Genomic DNA, 22,695 nt, shown 5'->3' with positions numbered 1-22,695 from the left:
AATGTTAAATTTAAGTGTATTTCAAATTTATTGACGAACTGTTAATTTTGAATATAATTGCAATAAACGAAAAATGCAAATTGTTTATAAGTATTTTAGTTTTGCCAGAGGAGGTAAACCATTTCAACTTGAGCAAAAGCTTTAAGTTGTTAGCTTTTAAGCTGTTAACAAACAATAAGTTATTAGAGGATATCGTCTAGTCGGGTCTATGGTTTGTTAGAAATGCACAGGAGCAGGGAGTCCAGAGCTCAAAGATCTCCATTTATTATTAAAAGTGGCCAAGTGGCAGTGCCATAATCGAAGTGCTTCGCTGATTAGAGCGGTGATTAGCGTAGTATGTAAACCGATATCAGCTGGATTAGATATGCGAATTTTAGGCAGGCGATAGAAATAATCAGTAAAGGAAAAGCGCTATCACAATTGCTGTGAAGTAATCTTGAATGCTTACAGCAGTGGGACGTGTTTAAAGGAAATGGCCAAATCAAAGACATGCCAGCCAATATTAAAATTCAATTTTATTATTAATCTGACATGATACGATTGCGTCTAATCTTATAGCCACAACTTGGGTTGAACTAATCTGTCATCGGCGAAAACGACGGAAACAAGAGTTCCTTACTTTTCAATGGGACACCCATTGTGACAGGGCCACTTGGAAGCCAAAATGGGTTTTATATAAGTGGCCGGGAATGGAACATTATCTTTATCATTGGCCAATTTATGTGGCTAATTCAGTGGGCCAACTACAGTTCAGTCTAACTTCTGCTCCGAAAGGCAGCATTAGCTCATTAAACACTGGTAAAAATGGCAGCTGGCAAGAAGAAGTCCGCAGATCCGCTGCGGATTAGGATTGGCGGCATCGAGAGTCGCCAAGTGAAGCCACTCAACCGGGTGACAACCACCAAATACACATGGTTCACTTTCCTGCCCCTCAACTTCTATGAGCAGTTTAGGCGCGCCGTTTACTTTTACTTTCTGATCATCACAATTGTATCGTTTTTCGTAAGTAAGTACGGTTTGCGGTTCGGCAATGGGGCAATTATTTAACAATAATTTTAACAACTAGATGAAACAATATCGCCACTGGTTTCCCTGCTGCCGCTGCTCTTTGTCATGATCATTACGGCTCTAAAAGAGGGATTGGAGGACTATTCGCGAGCGAAAAGCGATAAACTTGTCAATACAGCGAGAGGTAAGGAAATCTATTTAGCTTGGGTATTGATTAATAAACACTGCTCTCTCCATATCTAGTAACTGTCATAAGGAACGGCAAGGAGGAAGTCATAGATTCGCAGTACATCGTGCCAGGCGATCTTGTGGTGGTGCGAAACGACGGGGATGTGCCCTGTGATCTGGTACTGCTTCAATCGTCCAGTGCGGATCGCAAGTGCTACGTGACCACGGCCAATTTGGATGGAGAGACAAATTTGAAGACCATCTGCGTGCCGACAAACTATGTGCATCAGGAACTGCAGGGCAGGGATAACATTGTGTGCGAACCCTCCACCGCTGATCTCTACAGCTTCAATGGCCGTCTGGAGTTGAGGACAGGGACGAATGACCCTGCCGACGCCCTGCCCCTGACCATTGATAATCTGCTCCTGCGCGGTGTCCGAGTTAAGAGCACCGAGCGGGTGGTGGGCTGTGCCATCTACACCGGCATGCACACCAAGTTGCAGCTGAATAGCCGCTACACCGGCAACAAGTCGGCATCCAGCGAGAAGTACATCAACCGGTTCATGGTGGCCCTCATCGTGGGAATGATCGTGGTGGTGGTGGTTTTGTATCTCATCGAACGGTGGGTGTATATCTAGAATGAGAGATCTTGTTTTTAAATCTTGTTTTTATTTTGCAGTCATAAGGAGGCGAAGATTGTGCCCACCATGCCGTATATGGGGCCACCCACAAACTTCAATTCTGCGTGGCAAATCTTCGAGGACTTCCTCTCATTTCTGCTGCTCTTCAATTACATGGTGCCCATTTCCGCGTACATGAACATCGAAGTGTATCGCATATTCGGTATGCACTTCATGCACAATGATCTGCATCTGTACGATGAGGATACCGATCAGCCATGTCGCGTCAACGCGTCCAATCTGAACGAGGAACTGGGTCAGGTCAATATTCTATTCTCCGACAAAACAGGCACACTCACCAAGAACCTCATGAAGTTCGTCAATTGCTATGTGTCCAATATCAACTATCAGCTCCAAAATACCCAACTTATTGCAGAGGGCAACGGTGAAACGTTTGAACTGCAAAATCTCGATGTAAGTGCCGCATTTCTTCTATCGAAGCAAATATCCTTTTACTATCGAAGAGAATATCCTTTTACTTCGCCTTCCTTTTAAGGCTGATGCAGCAGTGCTTTTCGAGGCACTGGCCGTGTGCCACACGGTAGAAGTGCTCCAGGAAGTGGGAGAGAAGACTCTGGAGTCGTCGGAATCCGTGTCGGAACGCAGTCGCTTGATGAGCAGGAACATTGTTGAACGCTACCAGGCGTCCAGTCCCGATGAGAAGGCTCTCCTCGAGGGCTGTGCCAGTCTGGGTCTAGTGTATGAGGGTCAGCGGAATGATGTCCTCCACATCTGCCGGTATCCGAGCGCAGAGAAGCTGCAGTTCCAAAGACTGCACATTCTGGAGTTCAGTTCGGAGCGCCAGCGGATGAGCGTCATTGTCAGGGATCAGAGCGGCACAATCTGGCTGTACTCAAAAGGAGCGGAGAGCGCCATCTTTCCACGTTGCAAGCCGAATCCTCTCGTGGAGCAAACGGACGCCCAAATAACGAAGTACGCCCAGAATGGGCTGCGCACCATGGCAGTGGCACGACGCACACTGACCGATGCAGAGTTAACCCATTTCGAGGAGCTCTACCGGAATGCCAACACCCAGCTGAGCAACAGGAACGAACTAATATCAGAGTGCTATGAAGCAGTCGAGAATGGTAAGCAGGAGCAAATATGGTCCACTTTCAGCAGTAAGAATTCTTAACTCTCCACAGAGCTGGACCTGCTGGGCGCCACTGCCCTGGAAGACGCACTGCAGGAGGACGTGGGCGAGACCCTAGAGGCGCTGCAAGCGGCTGGCCTAAAGATCTGGGTGCTCACCGGCGACAAAGTGGAAACGGCCTACAACATTGGACTCGCCTGTCGCCACATTCCGCCGGGATCGAAGCAACACTTTATCATCAATATGACGGAGCCAGCAGAGCTCCTGGCACGACTGGAAATGATTGGCGTTGACGATCCGGAGGTGCTGATTATAGATGGAACCACTATAGCCGCCCTGCTGGCGCACACACCACGTCAGTTTGCCGATCTTGCCCTGCGCTGCCGCGCGGTACTCTGTTGCCGCCTAAGTCCGCTGCAAAAGTGCGAGATTGTTACGCTGATCAAGCGGCGCAAGAAGCACATTACGGCTGCCATTGGCGACGGCGCCAACGATGTGTCCATGATCCAGGAGGCGCACATTGGCATTGGGATCACGGGTCGCGAGGGAAAACAAGCCGCCCGATGTGCTGACTTTGCGATTGCCCGCTTTGAAATGCTGCGCCGCCTGCTGCTCGTCCATGGGCACTACAACTCACAGCGCCTGGCCTTCCTGGTGCTCTTCTACTGCTACAAGAACATAATCATCACCGGGTGCATGGCTCTCTACCAGGTGTACGATCTATACTCCGCCACCAATGTCTACAATTCGCTGTATCTTTGGCTCTTCGACATCGTCTATATCTCGTTCAGTTTCACGGTTCTGGCCATTTCCGATAAGGATTACAGCGAGGAGACACTGCTCAGGTAAGGATGGGAATATTGCTTATAACACAAGTGCATCATCTTACCCAGTTCCATTGCCATTACAGTCATCCGGAGCTATACAAGCCACTAGCGCACAACAGGCAAGCCTCGATGGGAGTTTTCAGTTTGTGGATACTCAACGGATTTGTCCAGTGCTTTATAATCTTCTACTTCACCTACGCGATGCTCAACGATGCGAATGTCCTCTTCAATGGCGGACAGACGGCCAGTTTCCAGACCTTTGGCACCATGCTCATCACCATCATCGTGATTGTGGGCAACCTGAAACTGCTGCTGGTTGCCCGCTACATGACCTATCGCAACTTTGCCATGATCCTCGCCTCCATTGCCGCCTTCATGCTGACCACGTACCTCTACAACCTGTACGCCAGTGGCGAGCTGTACGATGTCTACAACCAGTTCCTCAGCTCGCTTCCCATCTGGCTGTTCACCATCATTTGCTCGGCAGCTTGCCTGCTGCCCGACTTTGTTATCAAGGTCGTTAATGATATGTACAGGAAGGTGCCACCCAAGAGTGGGCCAGTAGTCTAAGACACTTACAAATGATTTTAATAAAGCAGGCAATGAATTCGATGGACAGTTTGTGAATATTTCCTAATACTAGTGCTTTGTACAAAACAGTTAACAGAGGTGTATTTAATTAAGTATGTGCTTTTTAACTTGTGTAACAGAACGAATTATTGTCAAATGCAACAGCATGTATATGTAACAATTAACAGTCGAGGCAATAATTGTGCATATCTACTTTCCCTGACTTATATAAATTCAACATGAATCATTTATACATATGTATAAAAACAACAGAGAAACGCTTCAAAGAAACGCTCCCCAGCCAATGTACATGACAGCCAAGTTGTCCACCTTGGTGGCCTCGTTAATGAGGAAGTTCACCTGTCCTTCGGTCGAGAGAGGAATGCTGTTCGCCTGCTGGCGTTTAACCTGCAAGAAGTAAAGCATTCATTAGCTTGAAACAACATAGCTGAGGCACTGTACTTACGTGTCCTTGCAGGCGATCGGCGATGCGCTGCACATCCTTTGTGATTTTGGCAGTGGCGGCGCCATTCCGCGTCTGTGCACCCACATCGTAGACAAAGGGCCGCAGGATGGACATCAGGGTCTTGGTCTCCTGCTTGAGCAGACGCAGCGTAATCTCGCAGCACTTGCGATAGCTGCCCTCCACGCCCAGCGGACCCATGGCAACGATCATGTTCTGTGTGAGACGGAAGGGCACCACCTCCGGATAGGTCAGCAGCTCGCCCTGATTGAACAGGCAATTGAAGTCGACGTGAACAGCGTCGCCGTTGCCCTCGGCGAACAGGATGTTCTCCCCGTGGCGATCGCCCAGCCCGAGTATATATCCCACCATGGACATGACGGCCACGGTACGAATGTAGGTATTTCTCGCCTCGTACCAACTGTGCGGTGTGGCGAAGCGTTGACGCAGCCACTCCTGGAAGACCGGCGGATGGGCAGGTATCAGCTGCTTGGTGAAGACCTCTCGCTTGCGCTCTATCGATTCGTGCAGCGGCACAGCCAGACTCTGCAGGACTCGGGTGGACATCACCTGCCTGCGCTGAGCATACAGACTCATACATATACTTCGATACGACGCCAGATTGGGCAGCCACTCGACCAGGCCGCACTCCTCGTTGAACGGCAGCACGGCATATGTGCGGATGTGGAGGCGCCGCTGCCTGGCCGGTGCGTCCTGGTGCAGATATCGTTTGACCAGGCCATTGAACTCCATCATGCGAGCATCGCGGCGCAAATCATCTTTGGGCTTCACCAGCACATCGTAGTCCTTGCCATCGCTGCAGCGTATGGTCAGCTTCTTGGGTTTGGCAGCCGAGCGCAGGATCAGCACAGACTCCTGGAAGCCACTGATGTAGATCTGCTGGTAGGGAAACCAGTTGGCAGTCGATGTGCTTGCCGAAAGATGCGGCACCGCAGATGAATTGGAATCGGAATTTAGTGGCAGTGTTGGCTGCATGTACTTCTCAAACGGCAGCAGTATGTTGGAAAATTCTGGCTGTTTGCATAGTTTGGAGAGGCGTGTGTCCAGGTCACTCAACTTGTACGTGCGATCCAGGGCCACCTCCTTGTTGGTGAGATCCATGAGACGCTCTGTGAGCGAGTTAAAGTCCTGCAGCAGTTTTTGGAACGTGGAATTCTGCAGGCGGCTGTCGGTGAGCACTAGCTTGCAGCGCTTGATCCTGTGCGCCTTGGCCGACTTGAAATGCGGCAAGAGCATCCACAGCGACTGCTGCGGATACGCCTCCACCAGTTTGATTATCACATTACGTAGAACGGTGAACACATCGTTAACTGGATGACAGAGGCGACTCAGCATCTGGGAGTACACCGTGTAGAACACAGCCGTGGGCAGTGCGGTGCAGCAGTTTGTCAGCAAATCGTTCATCTTCTTCACCTGCTCTGTGTTGGTGGAGGTTTCGGTGGTGTCCAGCCAGAGGCTGATCAGTCGTGGCATCGACTGGTAGACATGCTCGCTGCCATAGCGCAGCGACTTGGCATAGTTGACCATCACATTGATCAGCATATCGTCGCGCTCGCCAGTGTGCTCCGATTTGCCACTCTGCCTGGCCTCGAGTATCTTCTCCAAGAATTGCGCCATCTGTACGTGACAGCTCTCCGATTGCCGATGGACAGCAATGGCCTCTTGGAAGTACTTCAGCACTGCATCCGCGCACAGGTGCATGGACTCGGCGCTATACACCGCCTGCAAGTACTTTCCGCGAAAGAAGAGATGCCGTTGCTCCGGTGCCAGTTGCTTTACGTTGCCCTGGCAGCCCGATCGCATGATGGACAGCTGCTCCTCCAGATAGTTCATGGCCATCACTTGATCCCCCTTTTGCCACAGCAGTTTGGCTCGCTCGATGAAGAGCCCCGTGGGCTGGTACTCCGCCGCCTTGAGTATGTAAAGCTGGGCACGCTGCAGTTGACCGGCGTTGCGATTGATTTGGGCACTGTTCAGCCAGATTCTGGCCAGCTCCGTCTTGAGATGGGGCAGCAAATGGGTGCGCTGTGGTGTCAGGCGGCGTTGTAGCTCGGCGAGTATATTTCGCCGAAAGCTGTATATAGACTCCTGGACGCGTACTTGCGGTTGTATAACCTGGAGGCGATGCTGCCAGTCCTCGAAGTATGTTTTCATTAGCTTCTCCTGCTTGTCGCGATCCTGATCCTGTTCGAGCTTCTCCACGAGCTCCAGGCTGCAGTGGAGTTCATGAACCAAGTGAAGTTTCAGCACGGCATCGTATGCATTAGCATATGAATGCTGCTGAACAGCCGAGCAGCTACGCAGCTCCTCCAGCACCGATTCGCGCATCTCGTCCAGCAACGAGTCGAACTCGGTGCGCGTGGTAAGTGGCTTGCGCAGCTTAAGACAGCCTTGCGAACACTGAGCTGGCCAGTTGGACTGCAGCTCCTCCAGCTCATCATAGCTGCCCAGGCGCCAGAGTAACTCTGATTTGCACTCGGCAAAGCATTGATCGGAGTACTGATCGGATAGTCGCTGCCACAGACCATCGGCGATTAGCTGTGCTGTTTTCGGGGTGTCCCTCAAGTAGGCATCGATCATGGCGCGCACGTGATCCGGCTGCATCTGGTCCGTGCTGGAGAGCAGCTGCTCGTAGGAGGTGATCATGTCCTGCTGCCGCTCCACCAGCCGATTGACGAGAATGTCTTGCGTCACACTCATGTCGTAGCTGCGAACCTGCACGGCTCCCTCCACAGAATCGGGATCTCTGAGTGAGCCGTACACTTCAACGAGGAATGTAAATTGTTCCAACAGCCTTTTCGACTTGTCCTCGCCTTCCTCCAGATAGCTTTCCAGGTAGCTAAGCGAACGAGCATATTCGCCGCAATTGTAGCTGGCGCGAGATACCAATAGCTTGGGTATCAGATTGACAAACTCATGGATCTTTCGGTAGTTAGGATCTATCGTTTCTGGTGGCTTTCCGCCGGTGCTCCGGCCGTGAATTCGCTGCCACTCCCTCAGCCAGCGCTGCAGGAAATCCAAGAGTTCAGCGCACAGCTTGCCAGCCAAGCGTGGAACACGACTGGAATCTTCCTTTCGCTCCGAAACCAAATTGCTTGCCAGTGGCTTGATTCCCGCGGCGTACTTTTTAGACTCGAATTGCTTGAAGGCGTTTTCCTTAATGGCTCCAAGTTCCTGGCGGCCCCTGACTGAGCTCGAGCTTTCCTCGTTTGCCTGCAGCACCGCCATGAACTCCTCCTGGATGTGATTCCTCTGCTCCGGCGTGCACTCAATCAGTGCGTGCAACAGAATGTACGGATAGAATGTGCTTAGCATATTACTATCCCGCTTGATGCACGGCTTGTAGGAGCTGAGCAGATGGCGCGTATCCGAGGATGGGATGTAGTCAATCAATCGGCTTGCCCAGAGAAACGCCCATTCCTCATAAAAGTTGTGAGAGTAGTGGCTCCCAAAGAGCGGCTGCTGCAAACAGGTGCTGGGTCGATGAACGCAGGTGTAACAGGAATGAAGCATCGGTTCCATGACCTGGCGCATTCGTGCAGGCAGCGATTGCCATAGCTGCACCTTCTTCTGTTCCTTGGGCGAGATGCCGCAAATGGCTAGCGTCTCCTGGATGGCCAGCGAAAAGCTATCCACATGCTTTGTCTTCTGCTGGAACTGATAGCCGCGGCACAGCGAATTCAGCGCCAAAACCGCAAAATCATCCGATAAAATGTTGAGCGGCAACTGCTGCGGACTAGCAAAATTATAGTTCGATGGCAGGTAGCTTGCATCGATGGCTCCCAGTTCTCCGAGGCACTTGGCCGATGCCATTTGCAGTTGGCTGTCATCGTGCTGGCAGCCGGCCATTAGAACATTCACAATCTGCTCAAGCAGTGGCTCCAGCGGAAGTTCACTAAGAATCGTACTGTTTAGCTGGGATCGTCGCCTACCGAAGAGTTCGCCAAGATGTTGAAGGGCATAGACGCGCACCTGGAGGCATTCATCGGTTATGTGTTTTTGTAGGAAACGTAACTGCTCCACCAACGGTGGCGGTTGACCCTCCTCCTCCTCCGCCAATCCCTTCAGGTCTAGGTGTGATGTATGCCTTCTGATGCATTTTTGAATGGAGGGCGAAACATTCTCCATGCGATCTAGGAAGTACAGATCTGTTATAAAGGTGCCCAGCATGGAGGCATTGCGCAGGATTATAAATTCATACAGATCGTTGACCTGCTTCACGCTCTCGCTGTCCGCCAGCAGCGGCTGCAAGGTGGCCACAATTCTGCCCAGCGAGGGTCCCAGCTCCTGCACATTTACAACATGCAGAAATATGTGCCAGATCTTTAGACAAATTCGCTGGAGCCGTGGCTCCTGCAGGGTGTGAACGAAACTCAGCATGGCAATGATTTTGAATCGAAACTGGGTGACATGCTGGGAGCCCACGAATCGCATAATCTGGCCCAAACTGTACAAAGTCTCCTCCTTCAATGGCTTTTCAAAAGATGGTTCGCTCAGGCAGCTCTCGAAGTAGGTGATCACACCAAGGAAACGCTCAGCAATGAAATTCGCAAACTCTGCATTGGCGGTTTGACTTGACAACTCCTCCACGGAACCGATTGATAACTGCAGGAGGCTTTGGAAGGATCGCATAACGAATGTGGGGTTCCGGTTGAAATAAATAAGCAGCTCGGCCACCGTTTGCTACAAAAGATAACCAAATAAAATAATAAGAAAATAATAAAAACAATATAAATAAACTGCTGCCAACCTTGACATCTGCATTCATTAGCTGTTGCAGGCTGGATTGTGTGCAACTGACCACCAGCTCAATGCAACTGTTGGCCAGCTCCGGTTCCTCGGTCAGGAAGACGTGCGTGTAGATCCGCAAGAACGAGATGGAGAACAGGGTGCCAATGTGTTTCTGCATTTGCTTGGCTATCAATACCAAAACACCCTTGCAACGCGGATTCACAATGCAATGCGGCAGGACCATGGTCGTCAAAAGGCGATGGTACTTGCAGGTGAACTCCTGAACGCACGTGAATCCCAACATTTTCGTAAGCTGCAAACAGACCGGTCAAATTTGGTGCTAAAAAGTTCATATAATTACTCACCGCTCTGAGGGATCGGGTGAAGCGTACGCCATCCGAAAGATAAACGTTCAATGCCAGGCGAACGGCGAGGTCGAGAGCATCTCGCTTGTACCAGTTCCATAGATGAATCGTCTGCAGACCCTGGCTGGCACACATCTCGGTGGCCGCCAGCACAGCTTCTTGTGCCACCAGTGAGCGAGTGTGCACCAAAAAGAAGAACGTCATTTTGAACCAGTGAAAGAGCCAGATTTCATCGTCCTCCATGTGAGCAATGGCGGTCAGTACGTTGAGCATATGTCTTTGCTGCAGTACGTTTTGCTCTGCTAGCGGCTTCTCTAGCATTGCTTTAATAGCAGCTAGGACAAGGTTGGCCAATTTTTCCAAGAACTCTGACGAACGCACACGCATCGCAGAGACCAGCAGGCCGACGATCTTAATGTTAACCTTTTGCAGTGCCTCCGTTTCACTCAGCAGACCAAGAATCACATTGGGTTCAAGGCTGAGAAGATCCAGGTGCTGGGCAATGTATGAAAAATCGGGATGAAATAAAAAATCCTTTGCTATCATTTCGAGGGAGGTGCTTGAAAAGTCTGGACATGGCAGCTGTTGCTTGCATTTTCCGAGGTAAGTACCAGGCAGTTTCTTTGGCAGTGGCATGCATTTCGGGCAGTATAGCTCAATGCGATCTTGGACTTTAAAGACACTTAAAGTACCTGGCTGTGAGCAGAGCAATAGTCGAATAACTTGAGCACGTCCACTTGGATTGATAATGGTGGGCAGAGCTTTCATCAGTTGCTCCGGCTTTATAAAACCCGATACGTACAGCAGAGAAAGGTTGTTACAAAACGTCTCCTGTGTCTCCTCGGATTGAATAAGACTCATGTACTGCTGGCCATAGAAGCCTTGCATTTGGGTATGTACACTAGAAGGTGGCTCCAAGCGAATGGCGCAAAGGTGGGACAGCTCCAAATGACGCTGAAGAATGGCCAGCAGCTGGTGTTGCGTTTGAGTCTTGAGAAAGTGCCGAATAAATGTGATTTGCATCAAAAGAGAGCAGATTTCCAGGTATATGTGCCTTTTGTCTGAGGGGCACCTTGATTCCAACTCAACCAACTGCATTGAAAAGCTATTCCAGTTGGTATCCGCCACCTTTATGATTTCACACTGCAGCGGTAACATGGCCAGAACTGAGAAATCGATGTGACCCTCGTGTTCAGCTATTTTATGCTGACTCTGTGACAGGACGAGTTGCTCCAAGTGCCTAAAGCCACGTAAAATAGCAATCAGTTTCTGCCAATCCTTCGTCAATATCTCCTCCTTCTGCATGATTTGAACGAGGCTTTGAGTCAGGACTTGCACCACTTCTGAGCGCATCTCAGCCTGTTTCAAGCCCATTAGCGCCAATAAGGGCACTAAATGTGTGGGGTGGCAGTGCCAATGGCTTAACAAAAGCTGCTGCAAGTGCACCAGTTGCTCCAATGGTACAACCGAATGCTCTAGCTGGCCTTGAATATAGGAACTTAAGGTCTCCAGCAATCCAACGTCTAGTTCAATGGAAGTCGGCAAACTAAGAATCTCGTTCAAGAGCAGGTAGCCAAGATGGTGGGCTGGACGAGCACGCATCTGCATAACTTCCAGTAGTAGCTTGGTGGTTATATTAAGACGCTTCAACTCCTGGCGCGTCATACAGCCCATCTCCAGCCACTTGACCACCGCAGACCACATGATTGCCGTCGCCTCTAGCGTTAAGTGTGCATAATGTTCAACATCCGGATTTGTTATCCAGCTGCTGGCCGACTGTGATCGTAAGACACTGTGGCAGTAATTCAAGCTGGCCAGTTTTGTGTCCATGTCGCACTCCTTGAGGATTAGCAGGGCCTGATGAAGGCTGCCCGAGAAGATGTCGCCGTGCGTGGCGTATCCAATGTGATGGGCGTGCTGGAGGACCTCCAGTAGGCTTTTGGCATACATGTCGGCTTGCTCAAGGAGTACCTTGATGTCCTCGATGGCGCAGTTCGGATCGAACTCTTGCAGGCATTCCACATCGCATCGGAAAATCCTGACAGTTATGGTGGGTTTTGGCTCATTAGACAATTTGCCAAAGTCCAGGGAACTCAGCTGCAGGTGCGTCTCCTCGATGGCTTCCACATAGGCCAGTACAAGGCGTTCATAAAGCTTTGGATGATTGGAACAGCACGAGCTGAGTATTTTCCTTTGCAGATTGATGCACTCGCTGTAACAAAAAATAAAATGGGTCATAAGTTTGGCGCCCAATGCTTGTGGCCAATCTTACCTGCTATCTGGAGACTCACTGAGGCACTTGGCCAGCTTGTTGAGCAGCCACAGGAGGAACGTGTCCTGGAATTTGTTGTGCAGCTCCCGCACCAACGAACAGCTTATCAGGCTCGGCTCCTGGCACAATATGTCTTCGATAACGCTGTACACCCCGGAAAAGTTGCTTACGTTCCGATTCACGTGGTTGTAGAGCAACTTCCACATATCCTTCCGTTGGGTCGACATTTTTCCAAGTTTATTAAAAACCCGCAAAAACACGACCTTTGTTTACGAAAACCGGCATTCGCGGCAATTGTGATTATCGATATGTTTTGGTGCGCTTCTTCTTCTTGAATAATAGCCACATTCCAACTACGCATTTACATATATATACAAATATATATATTTACAAATATAACTTATAATAATATATATAATATAAATAAAGGAATATATATAAATATAAATAAATGGAATAATATAGTAGTGAATAAAAAGAGAAGCTACTAGCAAATTAACTGAAGCGTTTGTCAAGTGTAAGCGGCGCATAACCCGCTCAATTGTGGGCGTCATTTTTGCGTTTACAATATACAGTCACACTAAAAATGCAGAATTAATCAAAATAAGAGAAATATTTTTATGTTATTGTAAATAAGTTTTTAAGAAAATATGGAAGTGGAATATGACGACTCTGGTTGGCAGGGCCGCGCCAAAGGACAAACCAATCCGGAGGTAATTGAGTATAAAGCGTGTACGGCGTGGCAGGCAATCCCGGCAATTTGATGACGCTACTAGATAAACCATAAAAGATAACAACTAAAGACAATGTTTTCCTATACCAATCAAAGGAAATGCTCGAGGACAATCCGCAGAAGACGATACAGGAATGCCTGGAGAAGTTCCTCACACCGGACTACATCATGGAGCCGGGTATATTTACGCAGCTGAAGCGCTACTTCCAGTCGGGCGGATCACCGGAGGAGGTTATATCGATGCTATCGGAGAACTACAAGGCGGTGGCCCAGATGGCAAACCTGCTTGCGGAGTGGCTAATCTTGGCGGGCGTCAAGGTGACCGAGGTGCAGGCCATGGTGGAGAATCATCTAAAGGAAATGATCCTTAAGTCCTTCGATCCCAAGAAGGCGGACACCATCTTCACGGAGGAGGGTGAGACGCCCGACTGGCTTACCGAGATGATCGACCACTATACGTGGCGCTCGCTAATCTACCGACTGGCCGAAGAGTATCCCGACTGCCTGATGCTCAACTTTACAATCAAGTTGATCTCGGACGCGGGCTTCCAGAGCGAGATCACTTCCATTTCGACGGCGGCACAGCAGATTGAGGTTTTCTCGCGGGTGCTGAAGACCTCGATCGTTAAGTTTCTGAACAATCCGGATGACGTGCATGGCGCCATTCAGGAGTGCGCTCGCATGGTCTGCCATGGGCAGCACACCTACGTCTATTCCCAGGTGCTCATCCAGGTCCTCAGCCAGGAGCAGAAGGGTGGATTCAACATGAAGCGTCTCTCCCAGGAAATTATTAAATACGCCTTGCAGAAGTAAGGAAAAATCTAATGATTTTATACGTAACATAAAACCTTTTCTCCTTGTTTGTTTAGCAATCAAAATGTGACGCCTATTACAATGGCCCTGAATGGTTCGGCGGTCTACCCGCAGGCATGTCAAGCCCTAACATCCATGCTCACCCGCAATACACTAAATCCCGCCGATATCACCGTGCTGTTTCGCAACTACTCCGGATCCGATCCACCGCCCATTGACTTGATACGAAACCCCCAGTTTCTGGAGCTGCTGGTAGACGCCCTCTTTCGTTCCGGTGTAAAGATTAATCCCGAGCACAAGCCGAAGTATATGTTTCTGCTCGCCTACGCGTCCGCGGTTATCGACCAGCCGGCTAAAAAGCGACCAATGACTGAGCGCATGCTAAACAAGGAGGAGCTTAAGAGCACCATTCAGGCAATTGAAAAGGCACATACCATTTGTAATGTTGACCAGGGATCCACCGAGCTAATCGCCGAATTGCAGACGCTGTACAATTGCATCAAGTAAGTAGACCGATATGACTGAAAATGATTGGTTTCTCTAACATTAGGATGTCTCTTTTGAATGAAGATATCCTGTGGTGGGCGTTGGCGTCATTCGGTGGATCGAAAACGTGGTCATGGAGCCTTCGTATTTTAAGCTTTCCACCGACAGCTGTCCCACGCATTTGGCGGTTCTCGATGAAGTGGCCGCTGTCCATCCCACCCTGCAGCAGCAGATCCTGTTCCTGCTCATCCGTTTGTTTGAGTCAAAGCAGGATGAGTTGGAGATTCTCGTTCAACTGGAAATGAAGAAAATGATCCTGGACCGGATGGTTAACCTGCTGACACGCGGCTGCGTTGTACCTGTTCTCAGATACATAAAGCAGTGCTGCGCCATCGAGGACACAGACATTTCGCTAATCCGATACTTTGTCACCGAAGTGCTAGAGACCATTACACATCCGTACTCGCCGGAATTCGTGCAATTGTTCCTGCCGATGGTGGAGAACGAAGAGATCACCGGCACAATGCGCGGCGAGGGCGACAACGATCCCGTGTCCGAGTTTATTGGTATGTTATTGGAAGTCCACTTCTTGCCACACCACCTGCTTACCCACGTTTTTCCTCCTTTTCAGTTCACTGCAAGGCGCATTACACGACTGTATAGATAGTGACAATAGAACGTGCTTTACAGGCGACTTTTGTTCAAACACCCCTAAAAGCCCAATTTTCAAGTACATTTTTTTAAAATACACATTTTTTTAAGAAGAGTCTTTCAAAGAGAAGTACGCAATTTTTCTACTAAGCTAAAAAATGAAACAAATTTACAATGTATCTATCTAAATTTAATTATAAACATAACATCTATACTGGTAAACTTTCACTAGGCTTTAAAAACTTTTCGTCCTTTTTTTATATTATGCTCAAAAGCCCATTGCCTGTGCTTTTTAATTGTTTTAACATTTATAAAAAACGCATTTAATTCAACATTTTGAACTAACATACCTACATTATTATGCTTCCAAAAACAATATTTTCGAATCCATAAAAATTGTATAGATCTTAGAAAAAATTAATTGTATAAACATTTAGTTGTTAAGGACAAACATAATAAAGCTACTGATATGGTACGTTATAACAAAATATATTGCAAAATACAAATTTGACAACAATGTTGGCAGCAGGATAAATCCCATAAAATCCCATTTCGTTGCACAAGATAACAAGAAAGTCAACCCAAATCGTAGTTTAATTTTATTGCAAACAATAAACATTCACACCTCATACAATTGCCTTAAATTCAGCTTGAATACGTGTTCACAATCTTGAAGCAATGATCTATCATTCAGTTTTCGAATGGGTCGTCGGCAAAAAAATCTCTTAAAATGTATACAAAAAAAAAAAAAGGTTACAATGGAAACGACTTCAATATTTACACATTTCGTTCGTTGAGCACGCGCTTTTGCAGCAAAAGTCACAAGACTCGGCGTGCTCCTTGTCTAAAATCATTATTGGCTGTCGTCTTAGTAGTAGATGAGCTGTATGGGCCATGTTTAAAGCGCTTAAGCATGGCATCTTAATAAGTCTGTGCTTTCTGCAGCTGCTTTTTCACAAACAACAAAAAAAAACCTACCAATCGTAAAACAATACAAATTTTTCGAGGGCTTACACTCGGCGTGAAATCGGAGTCGAGGAACAGCTGGCACACCCAACCAAGTGCTGATCCTCAAGAGCAAACTTTCACGCCTCACAAAAAATGTCTTTGGCTTGCGCTTCTGAATCGAATCACATGGGAAGATCTCGTTCGTTATGTATAAATTGCTAATTATGTATAAATTGTGTGCGGTTTAGGCGTTAGCTTTGGTTGGCAGCGTTAAGTACTATTTGTCGTGGGAAGGGCTGACTACAAATAGTTTAGTTGCTCTTCTTAACATCTTTGCTATCGCCGTCCTTGGCCTGCCCGCGGCCCAGGATCTTGGCCAGGCTGTCCCAAATGCCGCCGAAAAAGATGGCACAGCAAAGGTTCTCCAGCGGCAGGAAGGGATCGTGGATGCCCAGCAGGATGGAAGACAGCTTAAAGTAGACCAGGAATATGACGATGCCAAAGTAAACGAGTGCATGTGGCGCTGAGATCCAGTCGGTCTTCTTGTCCAGCACAAATATGATCGAGGCCAGCAGGGAAGCCTTGGTGTAGCTGTATTACAAAAAGTGTCAACATTTCGGATTCCAAGTTAAAAAAAAAGAAGCAAGCGAAGTACTCACAAGCTGGGCTGCATGAATTCCATGGCCGTTGGAGTCCATGCTCCACGGATGAGTCGCTCGATCAGCTTGGTGAATCCCGCTCCGTTGCCCTTCAGGGTGCCGATGATGATCATGATTATCCAGGCATTCGGATACAGCTTGGCCGCATGTCCCACACCATCGTACACCTTTTTTGCCCGATAGATCTCCTTCATGGCACTGGCAACGATCTTAACGGGCAGGAACTTGGCTACCTTGTAACCGATGTCGAATGGCGTGTAGAAGACGACGTACCTGCGCGACATTTAACTCAGATCTTGAATGACCAAACATCGTATTAACTTACCACACAGCAGTTCCCACGAGGAGCTGCCCCGTGTTCTTGAGGGGAGCCAATATCGGCTCGCCCAGCAGTCCGTTGGCCACCATACCGCCGGCGAAGATCACCAGCATGGTGGAGAGCCAGCAGGCGAGCGGATGCTTCCGCGAAAACGCCTGAGCATTGGCGCCCAAGTCCTCACGCACGGCCAGCGCGGCAAGTAGACTGTGAGCGATGTCGAAGAACGGAAACATTTTCAGCTTGATGACCTGGTTGGCCACGTCCAAAAATGCTTCCGGGTCCATGATCACAGCCGATCTTGTGTCCTGCCTTCACGGATGATAATCTGAAAGCGGCAGTTCCATTATGTTTCAAACTTATCCAACAAAATATTCACAAATATTGCAGAAACATGCATCTAGCCATTAAGTTTTTAGACACCTAGATTTTTTTCACACCTCATAATAATCATAAAATGTAGTCTACCGAACTTCGCTTACTTTAATAATGAATAAAATTATTTTGTGCAAATAAACGCTGTTCCACAAAACCTAATAATGCTTTCGCAGCCTATGAATGCTTCGTAAAACGTTACATAACTGAAAAGTAGAAACTCGTGTTTCAATATTTTCGAAAATTCTCTGTAATTCTGGGGATAATGGCCAAAAAATACCCATGAGTCCATGCTCATAACCGGTTCCCAATTCACTCAACTAGTGTTTCCTTACATTCCCAATAATATCGACGTATTGGCGGGCTGTTTTTCAAATGCAATTCAAGCGGTTTTCTAACTGCAGCGCAATCGGTGCACGGATGCACAGGGGATGTGTTGTAGAAGTTGTCAGATTGTGTGTTCATGCAGACGAAACATAGAAAAAATTCGAATTAAAATTGCGCTGTTTTTGCCGCACCTCCAAAAATAAATTTCACCATGAGGGCTGTTAAAAGAAGCGCGCCGGGTCGGGCCTGACATATAGGTACATATATACAAACGTACGATTGTTTATACCGACAATGGGGGCCAAGATAATAGCACCTTTAGGATGGTTTCTTAGGATTTCAGCTTTGAGAAGATTGATTGCTGCCCAGCAAGAACTCAAAAATAGTCGTTCGCAAGAGTAAGACTATTTGGAAATTGAGTATTTGGCACTTGGAAAAAAGTTTACAAGTTTCCAATCTTGAATGTCAAAACAAATGTCCTCAAAGGATATGCATGTTTCTAATCGGCATATTGAGTTTTCATTTAGAAAAGGCACTTAGTACCATTTGATTCATATACCGACTAGTGGCACCTAATCTTATCTAATCGTACTAAACTTTAAAGTAGTCCAAGCGAAATATTGCAAAATTGACGAGGGCTAATGACCGAAGTTTCAGTTTGTAATGCCTGGCAGTTGGCAAATATTTATGTACACATGTATGGGATGGGTCTCGCTAGAAGTGCTAATATTTTAGCCACAGCTGTATTTATTATGTACATATACTATATATTGCCTGCCTCCTGGCTATTTTTGAGCGGCGTAAGTTGGAAGAGATTTGTCGGCGGCAGGCACATAATGTATGTACAAGATGGTACAAATCTATATCTATATAGTTGGCTGGTTAAGGTGAGTGGAGTTATCTGCCACTCTTACAATCCGGGCACACACACGCGGTGAGGAAAAATGAAAATATTTGTAAGTAATAATCAAGTTAAGCAGGAAATTACCTACGTCTAACACGCGAGCAAACGGATAATGGATAGCAGAGTGCAGCACGAACACTGGGAGACTGGGCCAGATATTATACTATATTGTATGGGGGCTGCTCTCGAGAACCTGATATATTATTAGAATGTCCGACTTTCTAGAGAACCGAAACTCTCGCGAGCAGATTGCTATTATTGAAATCTGACGGCTCTTTCAAACTCAACGGAAATTGATTGTCCGCACTATGTGGCACTTATTTATCCACCGATTTACAGACTAAGTAAAAATAAAATGGGATAAACTCCTGTGGCTTATGCTCATCATTTGGAGTTATTATTGGGGAAACTACTGTTTACGCTCGTTGGCTGCTTACATAAATAATTTGATTGCGGCTAAACGTAAACAAACAGATAAAAGCTCCGCGAAGCTAAACAATTCGTGTTAAATGTGACCGTTCGCGTTCATAAATCTCATGGAGGGGCACTCAAGAATGCTTCTCATCCACTACTTTTAATTTTGTGTTAATATTAATATAATTAATGCGATAATTCAAATGGTATATTACCTGATACTATTACCCCATACATAGACCCTAAAGTATATTTTAAAATGTTTAAATGATATTTTTCCGCTTATGGAGTCAATCGATGTTTAGGGCTCACAACTGAATTATTATAAAAATAAATTATGCATAGCTGGGACAAAGGCGGCAACAACTAATTTTATTTGTAATTTAGTTTAATTGCCATTGATATTCCACTTCTTCAAATGGTTGCCTCCGACTACAATATCGATAGCTTACTGTTTGCGGTGTGAATAACGCATTTTACGATTAGCGATAGAAAAAGAGAAAGCTATTGACGAGTTCACTGTTTTTTCCAACACTAGCAATTCGGAGTTTTGTTTATTCGATATATACATGCGCTCGGGTCCTTAAACAAATAAAATAATGTAACGCGAAGTTTGTAATCATTAGAATTTAATGACCCCCTTCCAATTGCTGCAAAAAGTTCCCATGGTATAAACATAACAACGGCATTGTTCAAAGAAATTCGGTGACTTTCTAACTGTGAATCTCAAACCACATCACGGTTTATATGTGCATATATTGAAGCCCACATACGATAGTATATATACGTATGTATATACTTGGCTTACACAAATGCTTTATTTGCACAAAACCTTGTGATATTGAGGTCAATATCTGAGGAGAAAAGGTGAGTGCATTCCAAGTTCTTTTGTAATTTTAAAGGAATAGACTAATTTCTGTTTAAACCACTAACATTATTTCGCTTTTGTGCTTCTGCTACTTATTTGTCACCCAAAAATATGTACATATGTGTAGGCAGTAAATATATGTGTGGTTGTATATGTTAATAGCGGAGTAAATGTGCGTGGTGTTGTGAATCTCGACTTTTGTACATTTGTATGTGTTTATTTGGTAAACCGCTTTTTTCAATTTTATTCACGTCTTCGCGATTCGCATCGTACATATATATGTATGTTCGTACATACAGACGATAACGTAATCCCAAAAACAAATTCCAATTGGGAAAATACCTTTTCAAGCGTTTGTTGACGTATTTTATGCCGTACAATGTCTTCGTTCATAGTGCCAATTTGACAAGAAATTAAAGTAAACAGTTATTTCTTCTAAATAGTAAGCAAACAATATCATGCTGTTTACCACGATAAATATTTACTTCTTCTTTGTTATACTGTGTTCATGAATAGACGTATCTTTGCATTGAGTATATTTTAATCAATGTTTTCATTCTAAAAGAACCCCATTAAGGATCTTAACTTTTAGAAAAATAAATATTTACTTCATTTAGCAAGTAATTTTCGCAATTCCCTCACCCTCAATGTTGTGATATGTTGAGGAATGATGTATCTATGTATGTATAGTATTCATAAACTTGATCTGATTAGAATCCTATTAGCGAATTGGAAAAAAATTAAAAATATTTGTATTAATTTTCCTACTTTTTAAAGCCTGTTTATAGTGTTTCGAGACCGTTTTAGAAAATATTTAGTAATTATTAGTATATATATTCAAATTTAAATATAATTATGTCTAAAGACAATATCTATATCAAAACTTCAAAATGACACTTGACCAAAGAATTGACAGCAACACAAGAACAAAAAAATGAACAAAAAATTCGATTTTAAATTTAATTACGAACTCAACGAGGTATGCATTCCATGATTGGACCAATATTTCAAAAGTTCTGATCAAAATACTGATATTTATAGTCGCAGAAACACGATTTTCGGCAAACATCAAAAATCATGGTCAAAAATTGGAAAACAATTTGAAATTTAATTACGAACTCAACGACTGTTTCAAGTGTTTAGAGATAGATTTAGAAAATATTTAGCAATTATTAGTTTTTATATTAAAATTTAAATATAATTATGTATAGAGTATTTTGAGTATTCAGACTTACTTTCAAGCGTAGTTGGCCAATATTTTTATCAAAACTTTGAAATGACACTTGACCAAAGAATTGATAGCAACACAAGAACATAAACAAAAGACAGGTTATTATAACCATTCAATTTCTGAATTCAGTATACGATTTTCAGATGGCTTCCAATTCAACGAAGAAAAGCAAATCCAGCGGTATGCGCATATTGTGGATACCGGGTCGAAAGTCCCATTCCAAGGGTCGGTTTAATACCACCAACAAGCAGATCTCGTACTCGGGTCCTCAGAAAAAGAGCGAAGTATGGTCCTTGGGCGGCAGCAAGGCTCAGGCCGAGTTAATTGACCTGTAAGTACGGTGGAGATTCGTAATATGTCACTAAAGTAGATTTAGTTGTATTAACAAAACATTTATAAAACGGCATTACCCAACCTAATTTGTTGTATTGATAAGAAATCTAATTATTAACCACTTTTCAGTCCCTCCCCCGATTTGTCTGGCAACTCACCATCATCGTCGCTGAGCATTGTGGCCACCTGCTCGATGGTTCAAGGATGTACAAGCAGCGAGAGAGCGTCGTCTGATGACTTGGTCATCGTTTCGGAGACTGCCACATTGCCAACCACGCCTGTGAGTCCCAACTCACCGATCCCAGATAGTCCTACTTCCGAGACTGCAACAGCATCCACCCGAGCCATGACTTCGCCCAACGTGATTACCACCGTTGTAATACAGGACTTGGTATGTTACGTTATGTTGTGTCCGCTTAATTCAATGAATTCTAACCATTGTCCTGGTGCAGCACAACTTTGTAAGCCCTGAGGACTTGCCCAAAGTGCCAAGTGTGCCGGCAGCACAGGACACAGAAGTGGTGCTAAATAGCTCTGCGGGAACCACAGCATCGATAGCAACCACTTCTTCGCCACTGGCCAACCATAAGCCGGGCTCGTCGCCGCCCGCATCCCATTCCCAGCAAACTACGCCACAGAAAAGTAGATATAAGAACCACAACAACAATCAGGTATATATTTGTTGTAAACTATAATGTTCTTTAAACTATAAATCTTTTTATTGTACAATCAGGAGGATATCAATTCGATTGAAAGCATTTCGAGTTTCCCAAGGTTTCAGGGAAACGCCATTGACTTCGATTGGATCGACGAGATGGTGCAACAGCGCAATTGCAACGAACTGATGCATAAGAATAAGCGAAAGAAGTCTAAGAAGGTGGAGGGCCTGGACGCCGACCAATTGGATGCCAAATCCTTTGGCTACGACAATGACAAGGCTAAATTGAAATGCAAGGAAGCCGACGACAACGATGAGAAAGTCGTTAAATGTTTGTACTACTCACTGATGTGCTGCGACTGTACTATATCTTAAATGGATCGCTAATACGGATCCGCGTCCATGTAAAATACCTCTCAAGGAACTATGTAAAAATATATATTCGATTTTGTATACTTAGCGTACGCATCTGCATAAGACAGAAGAAAACAGAAGTATTAACGAATTTATAATGATTTACATGGAACTAACATTATGAACATTCGAATAAATGTGTCGAAATCCAAAACTACATTGCTACAACTATTTGTAGTGCACTCTTGGCTTGATTTTGAATAAGTGATCGAAGCATATGTATATTTAAATATGTAGATATTTTCTATTTTTGTAAATAAAACATTTTCTACCAACAAAAGCTCTATTTCACTGGGAAGGTTGGGCCATCTTTGGAGTTGTGGTAACAAAGCTGTTAACTTATAACCTGAAAACATAACTAAAAGGA

General features: G+C 45.8%; 5 protein-coding genes across 9 annotated transcripts; 3 read left to right on the top strand and 2 right to left on the bottom strand.

The window, feature by feature from the left end:
* The first annotated feature begins 705 nt into the window (after window positions 1-705).
* Window positions 706-4,346, top strand: LOC6524968 (phospholipid-transporting ATPase IF). The gene is made up of 7 exons (XM_002100772.3): window positions 706-1,006; window positions 1,067-1,192; window positions 1,252-1,798; window positions 1,856-2,270; window positions 2,353-2,944; window positions 3,002-3,794; window positions 3,860-4,346. The coding sequence occupies exons 1-7, from the start codon at window positions 805-807 to the stop codon at window positions 4,344-4,346; spliced, it is 3,162 nt and encodes a 1,053-aa protein (XP_002100808.1). The 5' UTR covers window positions 706-804.
* Window positions 4,347-4,436: 90 nt separating this feature from the next.
* On the bottom strand, window positions 4,437-12,493 carry LOC6524967 (serine/threonine-protein kinase ATR). Its single transcript, XM_002100771.4, has 5 exons — window positions 12,199-12,493; window positions 9,927-12,138; window positions 9,581-9,874; window positions 4,813-9,513; window positions 4,437-4,754 (listed from the first exon to the last, which is right to left on the bottom strand). Exons 1-5 carry the CDS (start codon window positions 12,423-12,425, stop codon window positions 4,629-4,631), a joined length of 7,560 nt encoding a protein of 2,519 aa, XP_002100807.1. The 5' UTR covers window positions 12,426-12,493; the 3' UTR covers window positions 4,437-4,628.
* Window positions 12,494-12,755: 262 nt separating this feature from the next.
* On the top strand, window positions 12,756-15,369 carry LOC6524966 (negative elongation factor D). Its single transcript, XM_002100770.3, has 5 exons — window positions 12,756-12,911; window positions 13,028-13,740; window positions 13,801-14,247; window positions 14,315-14,796; window positions 14,862-15,369. The coding sequence occupies exons 1-5, from the start codon at window positions 12,849-12,851 to the stop codon at window positions 14,891-14,893; spliced, it is 1,737 nt and encodes a 578-aa protein (XP_002100806.1). The 5' UTR covers window positions 12,756-12,848; the 3' UTR covers window positions 14,894-15,369.
* Window positions 15,370-15,467: 98 nt separating this feature from the next.
* On the bottom strand, window positions 15,468-18,922 carry LOC6524965 (trimeric intracellular cation channel type 1B.1). 3 transcript variants are annotated; one of them, XM_039372377.1, is made up of 4 exons: window positions 18,848-18,922; window positions 16,814-17,132; window positions 16,489-16,761; window positions 15,468-16,420 (listed from the first exon to the last, which is right to left on the bottom strand). In XM_039372377.1, the coding sequence occupies exons 2-4, from the start codon at window positions 17,089-17,091 to the stop codon at window positions 16,141-16,143; spliced, it is 831 nt and encodes a 276-aa protein (XP_039228311.1). In that variant the 5' UTR covers window positions 17,092-17,132; window positions 18,848-18,922; the 3' UTR covers window positions 15,468-16,140. The 3 variants fall into 3 exon arrangements, with proteins under 3 accessions (XP_039228311.1, XP_002100805.1, XP_015045999.1); XM_002100769.4 differs by lacking the exon at window positions 18,848-18,922 and adding an exon at window positions 18,499-18,733; XM_015190513.3 differs by lacking the exon at window positions 18,848-18,922 and adding an exon at window positions 18,495-18,732.
* Window positions 18,923-19,354: 432 nt separating this feature from the next.
* LOC6524964 lies at window positions 19,355-22,485 on the top strand. 3 transcript variants are annotated; one of them, XM_002100768.3, is made up of 5 exons: window positions 19,357-19,691; window positions 21,067-21,254; window positions 21,386-21,647; window positions 21,709-21,927; window positions 21,990-22,485. In XM_002100768.3, the coding sequence occupies exons 2-5, from the start codon at window positions 21,067-21,069 to the stop codon at window positions 22,287-22,289; spliced, it is 969 nt and encodes a 322-aa protein (XP_002100804.1). In that variant the 5' UTR covers window positions 19,357-19,691; the 3' UTR covers window positions 22,290-22,485. The 3 variants fall into 3 exon arrangements, with proteins under 3 accessions (XP_015045998.1, XP_002100804.1, XP_015045997.1); XM_015190511.3 differs by having other exon boundaries at window positions 21,053-21,254; XM_015190512.3 differs by lacking the exon at window positions 21,067-21,254 and having other exon boundaries at window positions 19,355-19,691.
* The last annotated feature ends 210 nt before the right edge of the window (window positions 22,486-22,695 follow it).

The sequence above is a fragment of the Drosophila yakuba genome, chromosome X, assembly GCF_016746365.2.
Source record: "Drosophila yakuba strain Tai18E2 chromosome X, Prin_Dyak_Tai18E2_2.1, whole genome shotgun sequence".
Lineage (NCBI taxonomy): Eukaryota > Metazoa > Arthropoda > Insecta > Diptera > Drosophilidae > Drosophila > Drosophila yakuba.
The sequence above is the reverse complement of the archived record's forward strand: the minus strand, read 5'-3'. Positions and strand labels throughout refer to the sequence as shown.

Coding starts and splice junctions, on each gene's coding strand:
- LOC6524968 (XM_002100772.3), top strand. CDS start 805: ATGGCAGCTGGCAAGAAGAAGTCCGCAGATCCGCTGCGGATTAGGATT. Junction 2,945..3,001: donor CTATGAAGCAGTCGAGAATG/GTAAGCAGGAGC, acceptor AACTCTCCACAG/AGCTGGACCTGCTGGGCGCC. Junction 3,795..3,859: donor AGCGAGGAGACACTGCTCAG/GTAAGGATGGGA, acceptor TTGCCATTACAG/TCATCCGGAGCTATACAAGC.
- LOC6524967 (XM_002100771.4), bottom strand. CDS start 12,425: ATGTCGACCCAACGGAAGGATATGTGGAAGTTGCTCTACAACCACGTG. Junction 12,139..12,198: donor AGTGAGTCTCCAGATAGCAG/GTAAGATTGGCC, acceptor TTTTTGTTACAG/CGAGTGCATCAATCTGCAAA. Junction 9,875..9,926: donor TCACCCGATCCCTCAGAGCG/GTGAGTAATTAT, acceptor GTCTGTTTGCAG/CTTACGAAAATGTTGGGATT.
- LOC6524966 (XM_002100770.3), top strand. CDS start 12,849: ATGGAAGTGGAATATGACGACTCTGGTTGGCAGGGCCGCGCCAAAGGA. Junction 14,248..14,314: donor ACGCTGTACAATTGCATCAA/GTAAGTAGACCG, acceptor TTTTGAATGAAG/ATATCCTGTGGTGGGCGTTG. Junction 14,797..14,861: donor TCCCGTGTCCGAGTTTATTG/GTATGTTATTGG, acceptor CCTCCTTTTCAG/TTCACTGCAAGGCGCATTAC.
- LOC6524965 (XM_039372377.1), bottom strand. CDS start 17,091: ATGGACCCGGAAGCATTTTTGGACGTGGCCAACCAGGTCATCAAGCTG. Junction 16,762..16,813: donor CTCGTGGGAACTGCTGTGTG/GTAAGTTAATAC, acceptor AATGTCGCGCAG/GTACGTCGTCTTCTACACGC. Junction 16,421..16,488: donor GAATTCATGCAGCCCAGCTT/GTGAGTACTTCG, acceptor TTTGTAATACAG/CTACACCAAGGCTTCCCTGC.
- LOC6524964 (XM_002100768.3), top strand. CDS start 21,067: ATGGCTTCCAATTCAACGAAGAAAAGCAAATCCAGCGGTATGCGCATA. Junction 21,255..21,385: donor CAGGCCGAGTTAATTGACCT/GTAAGTACGGTG, acceptor ACCACTTTTCAG/TCCCTCCCCCGATTTGTCTG. Junction 21,648..21,708: donor CCGTTGTAATACAGGACTTG/GTATGTTACGTT, acceptor GTCCTGGTGCAG/CACAACTTTGTAAGCCCTGA.